Source organism: Lingula anatina, chromosome 2 (genome assembly GCF_051362555.1).
Source record: "Lingula anatina isolate TDL-2025a chromosome 2, LinAna3.0, whole genome shotgun sequence".
Classification (NCBI taxonomy): domain Eukaryota; kingdom Metazoa; phylum Brachiopoda; class Lingulata; order Lingulida; family Lingulidae; genus Lingula; species Lingula anatina.
This window is the reverse complement of record NC_141768.1, coordinates 707,734-726,636: the sequence shown is the minus strand read 5'-3', so window position 1 is coordinate 726,636 and position 18,903 is coordinate 707,734. Positions and strand designations below refer to the sequence as shown.

Sequence of the window (18,903 nt, the reverse complement as noted above, 5' to 3'; positions counted from 1 at the left end):
AAAGGTCATTTTGGTCAAAATTCTTGAAATGGGAGGTGCTCTAAAGTTCCAGATGTTCTAATTTGATGAAATAATGTCATTTTTGACCACAAGTTGTCTGCTTTGCCAAGCCTTATGTTTTATTTTTCCAGAGTTCAAAATTTATTATCCATTACCGTACTGCACATTTTGCTTTCACCACCAATATGTACTTTTTGATACAGCTTAACTCGAAAACCGTATGGAATACAAAAAAATGGAGACCACCTCCAGTGTTGGGCTTTACATGCTCTACAAAATGCAAAAAAGAATGGGTCTCTAGCATTAACGGTTCCCGAATTAGAGACAGTTTTCAGTTTCGGTATCTTATGGCCGCTACACCCGTGAAAATGCACCGATTGACCCCAAATTCACATAGATGAAAGATGACCTGAAGGGTAACATTTTCCAATAATATTATTGGTTAAGTCTGTGTGGTGTCTGAATAACAGCGCAAATAAATTTTTTTTCGTAAAAAAATTCATTTTTTTGAAAATTTTTGCCCGTTTGACCTTGAAATAAAGGTCAAAGGTCAAATCCAAGGGCATATTTGAAATCTACACATATGACTTTTGGAAAGCCGTCTGTAGAAATTTTTCCCATAATTCCTTCCGTAGGGTAGATAATTAGCATTTAATTTTGCCATTTTTGGACAAGGGTGCATTGCAATGAGTGCCACACCTAGACCCCAATACCGACAAAGCCCAAATTTTACGTGGAACGAGTTGAGATTATAGGTGACCTAAATCCAAGAGATGGGTATGGGGGCCCTTACCGTCTAGGAGGAGAAGCGGTAACGGTAACATGCCGGTGGAACGGACCGGACGGGACTAAAACCATGTGTACCGCCAGCGCTAACGCTGGTGGTACAATTACAAACAAGAACAACTTCAAAAAAAATGCAGGTTCTTCAACAATGTCATTCACTATTTTGTAACGGCTTTGAATGAATTCAGTAGAGATATAATGCTAAACTAGTGCTGGGTCGATACTTACCAGTCTCAGGGATTGTGGTGTTCTCTGGGATGGAGCTATTGGTCTCCGCTGAAAATGTAAAGCACATCTCTATAATTTGCTTTGCAATAACTTTTATACATTTATACAGTAAACTCGTTAGCGTATGAGAGTGCGTAATTACGCGTTGTTTTGCTGTTTTTACGCATTGGCTGGAGCCCCAGCGCGTACGAATACGCACACCTTTGGCTTTGAAGATCGGCGATGTTGACCAGTCCGTTGACTGTTGACGGTCAGACTCATGTTGAAAATGTCATAATTGATTCCCAAGTGTCTCATTTTTTTCTTAAGATATTTGAATTACCCGACTAAAACATGCTTCTTCTTTCACTGACCCGCAGAGGATGACGTAATCTTCTCTGATTGGTCATAATATGCAAGTTTTAGGTCAAAGCACGTGTGCCTCTCTTTAGTATAAACAAGGTATGAACAACGATGAAATGATCGTTTTTTTATTCACATAATTGTTCAACATTTTAATTGAGCAACCATACATTTAGGACCAATTTAAATCACTCGCCCAGACCAAATACTTTAGGCCAGTAACCCTTGTGACTTTTGTAGTTTTAGTCGTCAGAATAAATTTTTAGTCGCATTTGATGAGCGGGCGACCGGGAATTTCCAGCTCTGCTGATTACCAGTGATGACAAAATGACGAGAAAAAGGAAAAGCAAAGGAAAAAAACAACAGTCAATTAAAAGGTTTTGTCATGCAAGGTAGGCAAAGTTATTTACTATAGATTTCAGAGTCCAACATACCTACTTGCGATGGTTGCGTTTCGCAACTAGTTTTATCAGCCGGGCAACTAAAATTTAGCTGGTAGTTGCCCGGAAACGCAAGTGACTTTCGGCTGTTCACTTGCCCGGAAAATTTGAAGTGTAAAATTTATTATCACAGACAAAATAGATCGTTTATTATTGGCAGTCATTTGCCGGTTGGAAACAAAGTGGTTTGCAGCAACCGGCTAGCTCCAGATTTGGCCAGCTTAGAAAACAGTTGAACTTGAAGTGCTGCGCTAACAAACATAAATAAAAATTATCTTTCAACAAACTGTGAAATAACATTTCTAGTAATTATTTACAAATTGAAAGCAAAGGTTTAATTTTTATAAACAATTTAGTAAAACTAATGTTCCCGACTTGACCTACTTTTTGTCAGCATCAATTTTAGGGAGAAACACTAGGAAGAGTAAGAAGTATGAACATTTTGATTGATTAAAATGGCTAAATATGTAAATTTTGTGTCCCTTCTCACATAGTATACTAAAAAATGCTTGTTTGACAGAGACCGATACTGGGTGACTACTTGTCAATGTCCAGACATTTTGGCGCCGTTCTCTATCTCTCCATCTCCCAACTATTACAGAGCGCTTGTTTTTTTAAAAACTTTACTAAGGAAGCAGTTAGGCCAGGAGCATTTTTAAATCTCAGTCAAGAATAGATTGTAAATTTTTGGCTATGAAGTGCAGTCGTACTTGTTGTATTTTGATTGTTTCTGTGGTAATTTAAAAGCAATGTAAAATCTCTAATAAATTACATGTTATATTTTCACCACCCCCCCCCCCCCCCCCCCCCCCCCCCCCACTGATTTTTGGAGAAAAAGCCAAAGAAACAACACTATAAGGTGACATAGTAATTACACCTTGATGAGCATTTTTTAATTTTACCCCTTCATTTTGAAAATTACCCCTTCTTTTTTTGGGCAAGGGTTACGGTACTCCCTTAGAAAAATCCTACCGAGTGCACTGTTTATAGTAAAGGTAAAGAAGATTATACATGTGATTACAAGAATTGTATGAAGTGTACTCAGCTGTGCATTACAAGGACAGCATGCTCTATCTTGATGATGTTTTAATTGTAGTATTTCACCCCATTTCCATAGATTTTTAGATCGATCTATCCCTGTGGGGAGTCTCACTAGATTACTGTCAGCTTAGCCGGCTTAAGCGTCTGTCCTGCCTACTAAAAGCTGTAAGGGGGTAATTAAATATGGTGCCTGCTCGGCTGACTGCAATTTAGCGGGAACCCCCAGGGAGTTAGGTCAATCTAAATCTTAATCTTTAGATCGATCTAAATCTCTGGGAAAGCACCCTTTCCCAGTTTTTAGTACCCAGATGCAACACTGAAGACTACCTTTAAATATATAAATCAGGACTGTGATGCATTTTTTTAGTATTGCCCAATGACTTTCAGGAAAACATGCCCTCTATCTTTATGATTTGAGTTAGTAGAAAATATGAGTACTTTCACTTACCATTAACAAAATTTATTTTCAAAGAAGTGTTTATAGGCTTCCTGTCTGAAAATACTTGCTGGAATGTGTACGTTCCACTGTCTTCTGGTCTTGCAGCCTTTATTCGCATGCTTACATGTCCATTGTTAAGAATGGTCACGTTCATCCTGTCTTTCAGCCCAGCAAGAATGGTCATGTACCTCCTGTCTTTCAGCCCAGTAAAATTGGTAAACCGATGTATCGGCTCATCAGAATTTTGCACATGCTGAAATAGTTGCTGGGAATTCCACAAGACATAAGTCGAAAACACAGACTCTCTTACTGGTAGTTGAAAGCTACAGGTGAAGTCCTTTCCACTTAGTGCCGTTACATTTGCTGTAAACAAATTGTAATATCTATTTACTTGATGAATTAGGTATTAACACTTCTAGATATTTGAAAAGAGTTATGTATATTTACACAATAAGGATCAAATAAGAGAAGGAAATGTGAATGTTACCCTTAGTGCAAGAAGGTAAAAAGCTACATATTTGACCCCTATGCTGAAGTAGCCACATATTGTAACTATTTGGTTCACATTTGTTAAAGGACTTCCCTCAGAGATTACATGGCTTGGGCATAACATATATTGTTTTCAATAGCTCTCATCAATAAGAAAAAAAAACAATTAATTGAAGATCTTATCTGGAAATAGAAAAACTTTTCATTTCTTTTGTGCCCAATCACAATAAAAATGCTTATAGACATAACAGTTTGTGCTAGTTTATCAGACTTGCAAATTACAGACAAGGGTGCATTGTGACGAGCGCCCCACCCAGACCCGAGCACCCACAAAGCTAAAAATTTAAGTGGAACGCATCAAGTTTATATGTGACCTAAATCCAAGAGATGGGTACTCAGGCTCTTATAGTCTAGGAGGAGAAGTGATAGTGGTAACATGGCGGCGGAGGAGGTGGACGAGATGGGTAGGGACTAAAAGCACGTGCACTGCCAGCAACACACTGGTGGTACAATAATGCTTATACCTATTTCACTAAATATACTTTAATCTCTGTGAAAACTTACCATTTTTGCATGTCTCCTCTAGGTTGGCTGTAACTGGCGGCATTATGGTAGAAGCAATAAAAAAAATCAGCAACTTTTTCCAAATTGGCCATGGAATCCATCCTGTGAAATATGAAAACATAAATTCATTGCCACTGCAAAATACATCTATAATGGTTACATGAAAAAACACACAGCAGTGTGTTGGACGAGAACAGTGGAGTTAAGGCTACCAAAAACAACACAAGCAGATCTATTTATTGAATTCAGATAGAATACTTCTGACCTGAAAATCACTGCAGTGATCACTCACATGATAAATTCCATAGCCCATACTGTGAATTGCAAGGGCACACTAGATTACAACATAGTTATTTAACAATCTAGGTCTAATTAGTAACATTGTTAAAAATAATACTTTGTGGCAACTTTATATCTGCTTCAGATCCTTTTAATTTTTTTTCTTCTTTCTTCCTTCCTGCTTCAGCTCCAGACTGGCTTTGGTCCTAAAAATAAAACCAAATGCTCAATAACACTTATTATGGAAATTGTACCAAATTTAAATGTCTTAAATGTCTGTCACACCTAGTAAAACTGTTAGGGTGTAATCATCTTTACCCAAGTTCGGTAGGCATGACAGACATTTGAGCTGGTTGAGTTGACAGCAATTTAGTGAGACTCCCCAGGAAGTTTTACTGATCCAGATGATCGATCTAGGCATGAGAACCCGCTCTAATTGTCACTGGGATGTACAACACTTGGGGGGGGGGGGGGGGGGGGGGTTGTTAAGGGATGGTTTATTTTGACATGAGCGCCTACGGCATTGACTCCAGCTTGATGGAGCCATCAACATACACGGCTCTGTTATGATATTTCACCTTTTTAAATCCAGTCTTGGACTTTATCTAAGTCATATCAAAAACATAGTAGAAATGGTTATTTGCATTACTGAGAATCCACACTCTTTTTAATAAATGTAACTTTAAAATGTTTTGGCAAAAAAATAAATTAATTAAATTGTGGGAGATAAATCCCAGCAGTTTTGCAATTGGCCCCTTAAACATCTTCAACAATAATTTTTTCAGAATTAAATTATGTAATGACATAAGTATTGTCTGCTATTCCAATAATACAAGAACTGTAGCAATGCCAGGGGTGTTTCTTATAAAGATAGAAATGGACCGATATTTACTTCTAGGTATGCATAGCAAACCTCTCTGAGATGGCATTTGGGTTCTTCTTCATAAAAAAAACCTACCTTTTGGCACAAGAAAGATGGTTTATTTATCTTTTTGGCAATCAGAATGGTCCACAGGTAATCAAAGTCTTATCTTACAAAGAGTACTTACGTCTACGTTCTATTATCATGTTGCATACATTTATGCAGCTTCTGTTCTGGTACTTTAGTCTAAAATTTATAGTTTGAATTATTAAATTGGGGTCTTTCATATGTCTAATTCTGTTCTAAGTTCGAAAAGTGAAGCAAGTTGTTGCCTCGTTCGCGAAAATGGCGACCAGTGAATGACCGATGACCTTGTCTTGTCCTCCAAAGATGTAATAGCGAAAAGGTTCAATAAAACTCATTTCTGAAGCAAAATTAAGTTTATTTATACGATACAGAAACCAAATGCGATCTCAGAAAGGTTCGTTATGCGTATTCTTACAGTCGGTTACCGGATTACTGAACCCAGAACGAGGCTCTCATTTTGGACTAGGGTAAAACATCGGCTTGCGCCCATAACTCTCAATGTTAAATTGGTGAACTTTGATCGTTCATATCAAGCAGACCAGAGGACAATTACTAGTGACAACCACTTGGTTATATTCACTAGGGTTTTTAGTGTCAGTCAATGGGCCTCAGGAGGATTTTCTAGAGCTAATGGTGATTTTATCAGCGATAATACCAACACTCCTCCATGGCCAACGGGCTGCAATTTCAGTTTACACCAGATGCATGTTGTAATAGGTATATTTTATCGTTTGTATCAAGTATATCTGTGAACAAATACGCGTGACAACTGTTTGTTGATATTCACTTACGTATTTAGCTCAGGGAAATGGCCATCAAAAGGATTTTCTAGCGTCAGTGGCGACTTTATCAACGATGGTGGTGTACTATTTTTAAAGCAATTTTTCCTACTGGAACACCATGACGTATACGCACCCAGTTCATTAATATACAGTCAGAATTCTTGTATAATAAAATCATTATCTAAACAAAGAAAACTATTATATTCATATCGCTTTTAGAGGTCTCAGTTTGAAAGATTTGATAAGCTAGAAAAAGGGGCTTGGGTAGCACTGCTAAGTCCTGTCGTGTTCAAAGCAGGTGTCTGAAGTAATGCAATTAATGTGCTTTCAAAAAGAGAACTTTTAAGTTTTGCCTCGACAAAATGTTAAAAAATTCAGATAAGTACTACATGGAAGTTTTTGTAATTTATTCTGTGTAAACTACTAAAGTTAATGAAATTTGCAATTTTATGCTAAAAAATCATGAAAATTAAACCATGCGAAGTATAGTTTATTTGATGCGCAACATTTATAGTACATGATCTGCACCGAAGCCATCCCAGCCATGTGATTGTGCAGTCGCCAATTTGGGTTAGTTTTTGGGTCATTAGATTAACATAGAGCCCTAATTGGTCATAAGCATTTTGAGCTGCAGCTACAGCTGAGTGATTACTGCTGGTCAGTGGTCATGGGTCTTTAGCTGAAAAGTGTGGACACTTTTGGTGAAATTTTGCAGTTAAAATACTTCAATATCTATGTTGCTTGTAGGAATATTTTAAAAATAAAATTTTAAGAATTCATCTGTTTTTTGCATTACTTTTCAGAAGATATAAGTATTTTAACTTTCTGATCAGTTTGAAAAATTTTCTGATATACCTAAATAGTTTCAAAAGCAGACTTGAAAAGACCTTCCACTCTAACTGCGATGAACCCCCACACTCCAGGGATATGGCTACAATAACTCACAATAGAACCAAGGGAAACAAACACAAGAGAGCCGACAGCTGGGGCTCTTGGGTGAGTATTTTGACGTGACCCATCATAGGTTGCATAGGTAGGCAGTTGCAAATGTGATTCAGCAAAAAATTGGAGAAAAAATCGGGAGACGAATTGAACCGGCATTTAAAAATATCTTCTATTACCATGAATATCTAACCATTATTTCAAGTTTAGTTCAGAAAGTACCAATCCGACACTATGTTATCACTTTTAAGCTTTCACTTTAAAATAATTTCAATGGGATACTACAACCAAATACACAATAACAAATTAGAGCGTACTCACCATTATGGAACTTCCACTCTAAATACATGTGCGCATGTCCCAATTCTTTGTCGATAGAGGTCACTGCTGTAAACCTCCCTTTGGTTACCCGTTCTGCTGCTCATTAATTTTTCCCACTAGTCCTGATATACAGAGTGCAGAGACTTATAGGTTAAGGTCTGAGTTATCTTATCAGATATTGAAGCTGGGTTAGTCCATATCTTTTCCAGATCGTTCATGTTAAGAATGGTTTTTATACCATATAAACACACCGGATGAAGATAAGGACTTGTTCTATCTTGGTTATGACAAGGAGTTATAACCAAAGGGAGGTTTACAGCAGTGACCTCTATCGACAAAGAATTGGGACATGCGCACATGTATTTAGAGTGGAAGTTCCATAATGGTGAGTACGCTCTAATTTGTTATTGTGTATTTGGTTGTAGTATCCCATTGAAATTATTTTAAAGTGAAAGCTTAAAAGTGATAACATAGTTTCGGATTGGTACTTTCTGAACTAAACTTGAAATAATGGTTAGATATTCATGGTAATAGAAGATATTTTTAAATGCCGGTTCAATTCGTCTCCCGATTTTTTCTCCAATTTTTTGCTGAATCACATTTGCAACTGCCTACCTATGCAACCTATGATGGGTCACGTCAAAATACTCACCCAAGAGCCCCAGCTGTCGGCTCTCTTGTGTTTGTTTCCCTTGGTTCTATTGTGAGTTATTGTAGCCATATCCCTGGAGTGTGGGGGTTCATCGCAGTTAGAGTGGAAGGTCTTTTCAAGTCTGCTTTTGAAACTATTTATGTATATCAGAAAATTTTTCAAACTGATCAGAAAGTTAAAATACTTATATCTTCTGAAAAGTAATGCAAAAAACAGATGAATTCTTAAAATTTTATTTTTAAAATATCCCTACAAGCAACATAGATATTGAAGTATTTTAACTGCAAAATTTCACCAAAAGTGTCCACACTTTTCAGCTAAAGACCCATGACCACTGACCAGCAGTAATCACTCAGCTGTAGCTGCAGCTCAAAATGCTTATGACCAATTAGGGCTCTATGTTAATCTAATGACCCAAAAACTAACCCAAATTGGCGACTGCACAATCACATGGCTGGGATGGCTTCGGTGCAGATCATGTACTATAAATGTTGCGCATCAAATAAACTATACTTCGCATGGTTTAATTTTCATGATTTTTTAGCATAAAATTGCAAATTTCATTAACTTTAGTAGTTTACACAGAATAAATTACAAAAACTTCCATGTAGTACTTATCTGAATTTTTTAACATTTTGTCGAGGCAAAACTTAAAAACGTCCTCAAATCAAAGTTCTCTAAGACTGCAACACGGAAAATCACGTGACCGGAATTTACTCTTTGATTTACAGCTTATCTAGTAAATGGCTTTTATTTGTTTATTAACACGGTGCTAAAAGAGAGATTTAAAAAAAGTTTGTCATAGGCGAGCTGATAGCAGGCCAGTCTCAGTTTTGCACTTCACTGCCCCTGGATAGTTACTACTGTGGCGCTCCTAGTGGATTGTGATATACCTAAACTATTGATATACGGTGCTGTCACAACTAATTCAGGCTCAATCTTAAGAAACTTTGTTGTTCTGTTTTCAGGGTCAGAACCAGTCTGGAGCTGGAGCAGGAAGAGATGGAGATAAGAAGGATGACAAGGTAAATGTGCTGAATAATTGTATGAAATAGTTAATGTAATGCCAGTTATATGGGGCCAGTCATTTTGTTCCTGAGAATTGAACCAATCAATAACTGGAACAGATGTTGCATCATTATTTTTAGCAGTTTAATATTCATCCCCCCCCCCCCCCCCCCCCCCCCCCCCCCCCCCCCCCCAAGAAAAAAAATGGCTTGAAGTTAATGTTGACCAGTTGCAAGTTTGTTTTCAATGTATTTTTGATCAGCATTTCATTTATAAGTTACAAAATCCCATGTATTTGTACATGTACATGTGATTTTTCCCTAGGATAAAAAGAGAAAATATGAGCCCCCAATCCCTACAAGGGTGGGGAAGAAGAAGAAAAAGGTGAAAGGACCTGATGCTGCTATGAAGTTACCACAAGGTAATGTACTCTCACTTACATTATTACTTATTAGGCAGAAATTGTTTCAATAACTGTAATTGCAATTCTTGGCACAGGCTATGGAATTTATCGTACATCAATAAGTACAAGAGTGTTTTTCATGTCAAAGTAAATTAATCTGAATTGGGTTATTTTGACACTCTTTTTGTTCCCCTGATCAGTGATGGTATTCTCATCCAATAAACTACTGCATTTTCGCCTCATAACCATAATTATATACAAAGAGAATTGGTAATGACAGTGGAAATTGATATAATATAACATTCTTCAATGCAGTTACACCCCACACAAGATGTCGATTAAAGTTGCTGAAACTAGAGCGTATCAAGGACTATTTGCTAATGGAGGAAGAGTTTCTCAGAAATCAAGAAAGACTCAAACCCCAAGAAGAAAAGCAAGAGGTTGGTGTGGACAGTGGTTGGTGATTATGTTTGATGAGGGTTTTTAACTATGTCTCTGAAACATCCAAGATGGTGATATAGTTTGTTCTCTTCAAGGGCAAAGTCAAATATAAGACGTAAGCAAGCCAGCAAATCTGAGGCACCTTATGATATATATACTGGGGTAGCGCTAACACTAGCAATTTAGCCAAATGCTAAAACTTACTTAAATTGGCCAAAGAAAAAGGGCTTGATTTGACTTGTTTTAGCCAAATTATAACCATTTTGATAACAAATTAACAAAAAAAGTGGTGATTTGGCTAAGCAAAAAAATTGCTAGCGCTACCCCAGATATATATGTATATATATATATTCTGTTTAACATGCATGCTATAACAAGCATTTCAATCTAAGGACACAGTTATACTTTATATACTAGTGGTTGTATAGAAAGATTCTAGTTCCTATGGTAAGTATCATGTCATTATTTATAACATGTGGTTGTTTATTCCTTCTTTTTTGCAAGCTATAAAAAAAGTTGGAGACTATCTTTTTGAACCAAAATCATGTAAATGTTTTGATGAAAACTAAAAAAAATCAAGGGTAAAGCTTGGAAGAAGAAATAGTGGTCAGTTGAAAATGGCAAAAGAATCTCTTGCTCATCATGCAAACTTAAAACCAATTCAGACTGTCATCCTGTTAATGGCAATGATATTAATAAAACTATTTCTTTGTTTTTTAGGAGGAACGGTCCAAGGTGGACGACCTCCGCGGCACACCTATGTCAGTGGGTAACCTGGAGGAGATCATAGACGATAACCACGCTATTGTGTCCACATCTGTAGGCAGTGAACATTACGTCAGCATTCTCTCCTTTGTGGATAAAGATGCTCTGGAACCAGGCTGCTCTGTCCTGTTAAATCACAAAGTATGTACAACTGTGATTTCATTATAATACACTGATGAGACTTTTCCAACTTTTGTTAGAATTCAGACTTTTTCAGGTTCATTTGGGTCATTTTTGTGAATCATGTACCCTGGACCCCTGGCCAATTTTTCTACTTTTTCAGTGAGGACTGGTCTCTTCCCTGTTTAATATAACTAATTTTATTATCAAGTACAAGAAGATTATGTTTTCAACTCCTTCTGATTGTTTGTCCCCAATCTCACTAAAAAAAGTTTTGGGTGGATTTTGATGAAATTTTCATGATAGGTTCAGTAATGGGATAACTGAAGAGTGAATGGATTTTTGGTAGCAGTCCAGATTACCATCTGGATCCAGGAATTTAGACCACTTGTTACTGTGTTGTGCAATGGATGTGATCTCAACTACCACAATTTATCATTCATAAAAAATAATGAGAATTGAACTTTCTTGGTGGAGGTCTGCACCAGACATGAGCTTTTTCCATGGAAACACGGAATTCTGCATTTTTAAAATTCAATTCTGATGGTTCTCGATATTCGTCTTGTCTGAGATTCAATGTTCAGAGTTTTTTTTTTAAACCTAGGTTTACGTCTGCTGCACTTATCTGGTTACCATGTGTAATTTTCAAGGAATTATTGAAAAATCTTTTTGTATGAATTAAGATGAATGTAAGAAGCTTAGATATGTGAGGTACTATTTCTCTTCAGTTTAAAGTTTTTTTCAAGAACCGTTGAAATCCAGCTATTAGATGATTTGGTTAAACTGACCTTCAGTTTGTACTGATTGCTGTTTTTAAATGGTTTTTATTTCAGGTTCATGCAGTGATAGGAGTTCTATCAGATGACACAGACCCTATGGTAACTGTAATGAAGTTAGATAAAGCGCCGCAGGAGACATACGCAGATATAGGGGGGCTGGACCAGCAAATACAAGAAATAAAGGTTAGGTGTATGGCTTTATGGAAAGCACAGTGTTGTAAATAAACTCAATTATTTATTGGAAGTTTGTTTCCACCTATATGTTTAGGCATTACTCTTTCAAAAATATTGGATAGTGAACCTCAAAATTTTTAATTTTGTGAAAAAAGAATAATTATTTTTGAATATTATACTTACAAAATAAGATTCAGATATTTAATCACTGCAGAAAAATTTGATTTGAAAAACTTTTTTTTTTTACAGGAATCAGTAGAGTTACCACTAACTCATCCAGAATACTATGAAGAAATGGGAATAAAGCCTCCAAAGGGGGTCATTCTTTATGGACAACCTGGGACAGGTAATGATTTTATCACTTATGTCTGTTCTTATTGTGACTTTATGGACAACCTGAGACAGGTAATGATTTTATAACTTATGTCTGTTCTTATTGTGACTTTATGGACAGCCTTCATAGCTCAGTCCATTAGACGGCCCCTCTCTCTGTATAAATGATATGTGGTTTGGTGAATTTTATTCCAAAAAAATTCAGGAAATGGAGAATATTTGTACTTTTTCTACTTGATAGAAATAGGTTGTATGGAAAAATATTGATATGATTTACAATTGACATGTCGGTCATTAACATTATCCAACTTTGTTTCTTGAAATTAGAAGTGTGTATGATATTATACCAGTAAATATTTGATTAAATGGTGACAATAGATGTTTATATTTGCGTGTTTTTATTTTCAGGAAAAACACTTTTAGCTAAAGCTGTTGCTAACCAGACATCAGCTACATTTTTGCGGGTCGTTGGCTCAGAGCTTATACAAAAATATTTGGTGAGTAGGACTTAGAGATGGCAGTCTGCTTCATTGCTGGGTAATAGATTTAGCATAATTTTTTAAGTTTTTAAGGTCAAATTCGTGAGGTTCTGTTATTGAATTTAGTTGAATAAAAATCAGAAATGCGAAATATAAAGATGTGATGCATAAGAAAATAAAAATACAATACAATAATTTAATACAATGATGTTATATTAATAGTAATCACTCCCTTTGGAACAAATATAGAAGTGAAACAGCTACATTTGAATCTTGTCACTAGAGCATCATCAGGATCAATGCCCACAGGTTGATGGGTGCTGGTAGACCTATTAATAATTATCACTCAGGGTAGTAATTGGTTTGTAAGTGATCACTACCGCTAAATCATCAGTAAATATAATTTCTTGTAACTGTTGACAATGTTATCGACAACATAATATGTATTAATTTGGTAACAGAAATTCTCAATTCTTTGTAAACAGGGTGACGGCCCCAAGCTGGTCAGAGAACTATTCAGAGTGGCGGAGGAGCATGCGCCCTCTATTGTCTTCATTGATGAAATTGACGCTGTTGGCACAAAAAGATACGAGTCTAACTCGGGTGGAGAGAGGGAGATTCAGAGAACTATGTTAGAGCTGTTGAATCAGCTGGATGGGTTTGACTCAAGGGGAGATGTAAAGGTGAGAATTGATTTTTAGACAAAATGTCAGCAGCTTAGATAACAACACACTGTAAACTTCAGATAACCTTGAGTAAAAATATGAAAATATATGAAATAAAATCTTAGTTAATCACATGATATAATTTATTTTCTTTTAACTGGAGCATTTGAAACATGAAGATGAAATTTAATATTATTGAAGTATCAAAAATATTGGAAAGTTAAAACTTAATTTTCATCTATGTTAACAGCAATTGTAAAGAGACAAAACCGTTTTCCTCTTAAAAGTTACATGTGTAGTCAGTGAACTTGTCCAGACTATATTCACAACAATTTGACCCCACCTTCAGGTTGTGATGGCCACCAACAGAATCGAGACCCTGGACCCAGCCTTGATCAGACCAGGTCGTATTGACAGGAAGATAGAATTTCCGCTGCCAGATGAGAAGACAAAGAGAAGAATCTTTACCATTCATACCAGCAGGATGACCCTAGCTGACGAGGTCAACTTGGAGGAACACATCATGGCCAAGGATGACCTGTCTGGGGCAGATATCAAGGTACTGGGGGGAGCAATATGTGTGTTGTGCTGGGCGTTTCATAAATGAGTGTTGTAGTTTTAGGTCTACCTTGGAGTTGATGAAAGACGTCCCATTAGACAAAGCTTGACATAAAAAAGGGGGGAGGCAATAGAGACTTGGATGATGAAATGAAAACATATCCTCCTCTAAAAATTATTAAGTGTTTGATTAATTTTCTTTTAAAGATTTGCAGGTTATAATATTGTATGTAATTAATGGATATTATAAATTTATAAGAAGGTAGTATGAAAATCAATCACAGAAGCCTGTAATGAATAATAACACAATAGTCAAAGATTCCTGATCTATAAAGGTGCTCTATCTCATTTCCAGGCTATCTGTACAGAGGCAGGTCTTCTAGCTCTACGTGAGAGAAGAATGAAGGTCACTAATGAGGACTTTAAGAAAGCCAAAGAGAATGTTCTCTACAGAAAGAATGAGGGCACACCAGAAGGACTGTACTTGTAACCTTGACACTGTGTTTATCAACTACATAGTAACTCAGCAGACATCAGCTTATCCTGGCTGTGTGTCATTTTGAATATGCTGTGAACATATTTCAGTGACATAGGCAACTCATTCCTCGGATATTGAGCAAGGCATACAATCTGAGCTGATTCAGTTTGGATAAAAAAATTTTCCCCTTTTGGCATCAACATGGATAGCAATGGACACGTAAACTAAAGTGCATCTTGGGAGTGCATTTTTAGCAGAGGGTAGTTATTCTGTTACTTGAAAAGGATGTATGTTGTCTTTGGACATAAAAACAGCCAATTGAAAAAGGGAAAATTGAAAATGAGGGGGGGTATGACATTGCTCTAAAATATTGAATAAAGCATTTGAATTAATTAATTTCTTTATTATATTTCTCAATTCCATTCATTTTTTAAAATTTATTTTATTTATTTATTTATATTTCATTTATTTATTTAGATCAATTTATTATTATTAATGCAGTTGTCAACACTGGACTTAAAGTGTCACAATCAATATAAAATCAGTTTGGTTATGTAAAAACCAACTAATAAGTACAAGATGTGAAACGTGCACTTTCAGCATGGATATAGATGTGATCCAAGCATTAAAATTTTAGTTTGTGCGATGAAATAATGAACGAATACAGTTCAGTTTTCTTAAGTTTTATTTAATAAACTATGATATTCTAGTATAATAGGGGAAACAACATGCACCTGAACCAGTCAGTGGACATAAAAACCCTGTTAAAATTCTAATATTCTACAGTCAAAGCGCTGGTTGAATAATCCGGGGTGCCATGAATCGACCATCTTTTCATTAGTTGTGTGAGCATAAAATCATTTTCAAGAGACTCACAGTGGGTATATACTGATATGGGAATAAATGGCCCCCGAATCGAACACCTGGGTTAAAAAATATTCTTAACCTTTTCGAATGCAAGTATACAAATAACATGATTGAAGTTTCTATTATATAAACTGCCTCGAGACTGAAATTCCTAGATGAACAAACTAAAAAAATTATACTCTTTTCCATCGTTTGGCCCAGAACTTGGATACTTAATCACCCTGCATTGTTAGTCTACGAGTGTACATTCAACATATTAATGTGTTTGTCCGTTGTCATGGTAAATTGAATGGCTGTAAAGAAGAAAAAACGGAAAACGGTTCACAATGCACCGGTCGATATTTCGCGCACGGGAAAATGTGATAGAACGCCGGCACCTCGCAGGATTAGCCGCTGATATAGTTTGCAGACAGATCGATTTTGAAAACACATTAATAATTGCTGGCTGCCGTTATAGTAGTCGACAGACTGATCGCACCGAGATTTAGTGTCAATGGCTTAGTTTTCTCCCCAATACCAGCAAAGAACGTTTATCATCTACATTAATTAGCTCTGGTGGTGGAATTCCATGGTCAACAGTTTATAACTCAGGGCGAGACATTTTCGTGTATGCTCACAATATTTATCAGATTCTGCGTCTAGTTTTTTTTCTCCTTTAAATGCGTAACAACATACAACCTGCCTTTGTCCTGCGTAGGCTAGCGCAGTTATGTAAGGTCGTTGAGCTTTCCCTGGTTGTACATTGTATGGTAAGGAACTAAAAGCGACAGCGCTTTTTCTTCTTCTTTACGAACACACCCATCTCGATCCACCTAAATATTAGTAATTATTACTTTTGTGAAACAATGTTAGGATACTAAATATATTTGATCGTATCCTGTCCTGCTTAGGCTATTGCAGTTATGTTATTGGTAAGATCGTTGATGTTTTCCCCTGGTTTCATGCGTAATAGTTAAGTCCCAAAAACCATAACGTTCTCTCTTCTTCTTAACGTGCACAGCCATCTCCATCCACCTTAAGATTACTTTTGTCAAACAATACAAGTATACGAAATAAATGGCGTTTTACTTTTCACCTTTCAAGGTTGGAAATTCCTTCACAGTTTTCTATTCACAACTACCCAATCTGTAGCCTACGTCTTTTTAGTAATCTAAACATTTCCCTACTTCCTACATCAAACTCTCACACGCTAATCTTTATCACAGATATCACAATTATACTAGAACATTCATAATAATAATAATAATACATTTAGAAAGAAGGACACCGCCTCATTTCTTGGCAATTTTCGACTGACTCGGCTTCTTCTTGGACTTGGAGCTAAGGGTGACCCGGCCGGCGGGACTTGGGGATTTACTGGTCGCTCGCATCTTCCTCTTCTTCTGTACTTCAGCCACGTGAAGTTTCAAGTTCGGGAAAATCTCATTGTGTTTTTCCAAGAGTGGTATATATTGGTATTTTCCTGGTAAAGGAGAGGAGGAGTCGCCGTCCCCGTTGTAGTTGTCATCGTCTGGTGGGAGCATCTGTTTCTCCACTAGGATGTAAGTGTTGTGGGAGACCAGATATTTGGTTGCATAATCGTGCTTGTGTGCATCCAACTCCTTTATCAAACCTGCAAATATAGAAATCTACTTGAGACGACATTTTAAATCGAGAAATTGGCACTCTTCAGATAGCATGTAAACTAATGATGACATGATTGACGACTCTTGATCAATAAACACTATATAAAACCTCCCATCCACGGGCTGATGTTTTATTTACTTGGTTAGCTTATCTTTAACTTTTTCATTAATGAACTAGAATGATAAAATGTTGTTATTTGACCAAGCCGATGAACTCTTATGCACGACCGACATTTTTCAGGTGCTTATAATGAAGTGAAAGAGTACATAAATACAAGTTGTTAAATAAACCATACCGGTCCGGCAGATATTCAGTTATTTCATTTAAAGGGGGATAGGGCGAATTCAGCAGATTTTCATGGCATGTCATATGTATTGTAATTAGTATAGTGAACGATAGTAGTACTATTCTAGTAGTAATAGTAGTACCGACCCGGTAGTACATGTAGTAGAGTACGTTTAGTAGCGATGTGTCCGAAGAGAGAAAACTTCGTAGACCACTGTACATGATAGTATAAAGATTTGACTGGTATTAACACGATGAAACGTAACACAATTCAAATGCTAATTTGATTAACTAGCAATACGTGTCGGGATCTAAAAAACTTAGTGTTAGAACTCATATGGCGGTTCCTTATCTTACTATCAAAAGTTCACGGAAACGATCTTGGAGCCGGGTAGCACTTTTTCTCAAAATCACAGCCGAGTCTTGCTGCATAAAGATACTTAACTAATTTTACGTTCCACTTGATACAGAACCCCCTACCGACCCTCACCTGTTTCGTCGGACAAGTCCAGGCTAACTGGAGTGTTACCGAAGCCTGTCCGTTTCTTAATGTTGTTGAGCAGGTTCACAACGGCACAGCTCGGGTTGCAGATCAACTCCTCGTTGTTCCCGTATTTAACTATAATAAACATCGTCTTAAATAATATAGATTCTCTCTCTAGCCTTCATATAGTCCATGGAGTATTTCGAGAGATCTCCATCTAGCTCGACCTTATTCAGTATGTTCAAGGCTTTTAGTTAAACAGTGATGTGATAGGCTCTGTGTGACCTACTGCTTGCAGTAAGCCCGTATCCCATAGCGACCTTGTTATTCAAATCTCGTTTAGTCACCCCCCACAAACATTAAATCCGTGTCATTCTGTTCCGAGCCAGCGAGACGGAATCGCATGGATTGTGCGTCCGTAACTGTAAATGGAGCCATTAAAGCGTTTGTTTGAACTGAAAATAAAATAATTCTTATCGAGTTGTGACGTTGTTGGTATTGTAATGTTAGAGCCGACCCAGGATTGCTCGTGTATTAATCAAAGTTTCAGGGGCAAATGATAATAATAATAATTTTCACAAATCGTCTAGATTAATGTACAAAGAAGTGTTGCATTTAAAGCGCAATTAACCCGCGCAATTTTGTATTTCTGTTGATTATAATTGATAATATCATGGGTAATGTTTATTATATGATTAACTACATATTATACCCACTCACGCATCAATTCTTCTGTTCATTCAGTTTTTTTCCTCCCAATAAAATAAGGTTGTTTCCACGTTTTTAAAGCAGTTTTTATCTAACTTAGGACCTATTGTAAATTATTCTATTGTTAGAAATTGTGTTTGGCATAAAAAGCACAATTTATTAAATGCTCTTTTAAGATGAATGATGCTTTTTTTTTCTTAAAAGATATATATGAGTACGTTTTTTTATTTCTGTTTTTAATTAGTAAATTTTTCTTGAAAAAATGTTCAATTCAAGTTTGCCTCCAACAATGAAATCAAAAACCCGAATCGATTACACAATATTATCATATGCAAATCACTGTATTCGCGATAGAGCACTGATGTCGTGGGATACCTTCCTACTGCGCTCTGTTAGTATCATATTAACTTTTTTATATTTTCATTTAAGTTTTATTTTATAGAATTTTCACCATGGTGAAAATTATTTCTACGGCG

At 36.5% G+C, this 18,903-nt stretch overlaps 3 protein-coding genes across 5 annotated transcripts in view; 1 reads left to right on the top strand and 2 right to left on the bottom strand.

Annotated features, from left to right (window-relative positions):
• The window catches only part of LOC106152829 (uncharacterized), a 54,287-nt gene extending 46,516 nt beyond the window's left edge, over positions 1-7,771 (bottom strand). For all 3 annotated transcript variants that reach the window (XM_087006396.1, XM_087006395.1, XM_087006397.1), the window contains exons 1-5: positions 7,603-7,771; positions 4,727-4,814; positions 4,330-4,431; positions 3,286-3,639; positions 1,015-1,062 (exon numbers count right to left, since the gene is read on the bottom strand). In XM_087006396.1, the coding sequence (XP_086862522.1) occupies positions 1,015-1,062; positions 3,286-3,639; positions 4,330-4,431; positions 4,727-4,814; positions 7,603-7,605 (595 nt within the window). In that variant the 5' untranslated portion in view covers positions 7,606-7,771. The remainder of the gene's footprint in view (positions 1-1,014; positions 1,063-3,285; positions 3,640-4,329; positions 4,432-4,726; positions 4,815-7,602) is intronic.
• An 89-nt stretch (positions 7,772-7,860) lies between these two features.
• LOC106152828 (26S proteasome regulatory subunit 4) lies at positions 7,861-15,133 on the top strand. The gene is made up of 11 exons (XM_087006390.1): positions 7,861-7,987; positions 9,223-9,279; positions 9,587-9,683; positions 9,981-10,105; positions 10,827-11,012; positions 11,825-11,953; positions 12,194-12,290; positions 12,686-12,774; positions 13,242-13,439; positions 13,771-13,980; positions 14,335-15,133. Exons 1-11 carry the CDS (start codon positions 7,985-7,987, stop codon positions 14,467-14,469), a joined length of 1,326 nt encoding a protein of 441 aa, XP_086862516.1. The 5' UTR covers positions 7,861-7,984; the 3' UTR covers positions 14,470-15,133.
• On the bottom strand, positions 15,125-18,009 carry LOC106152831 (uncharacterized protein CXorf65 homolog). The gene is made up of 2 exons (XM_013526569.3): positions 17,726-18,009; positions 15,125-16,936 (listed from the first exon to the last, which is right to left on the bottom strand). The coding sequence occupies exons 1-2, from the start codon at positions 17,865-17,867 to the stop codon at positions 16,596-16,598; spliced, it is 483 nt and encodes a 160-aa protein (XP_013382023.1). The 5' UTR covers positions 17,868-18,009; the 3' UTR covers positions 15,125-16,595.
• Between the last annotated feature and the right edge of the window lie 894 nt (positions 18,010-18,903).

What these genes read in the sequence shown, in the direction of transcription:
- LOC106152828 (XM_087006390.1), top strand. An exon ending in GAGATAAGAAGGATGACAAG is followed by an intron (nt 9,280 to 9,586) that starts GTAAATGTGCTG and finishes ATTTTTCCCTAG; the next exon opens with GATAAAAAGAGAAAATATGA. An exon ending in TTATGGACAACCTGGGACAG is followed by an intron (nt 12,291 to 12,685) that starts GTAATGATTTTA and finishes TTTTATTTTCAG; the next exon opens with GAAAAACACTTTTAGCTAAA.
- LOC106152831 (XM_013526569.3), bottom strand. Translation starts at nt 17,867, where the DNA reads ATGTTTATTATAGTTAAATACGGGAACAACGAGGAGTTGATCTGCAAC. An exon ending in GGACTTGTCCGACGAAACAG is followed by an intron (nt 16,937 to 17,725) that starts GTGAGGGTCGGT and finishes CTATATTTGCAG; the next exon opens with GTTTGATAAAGGAGTTGGAT.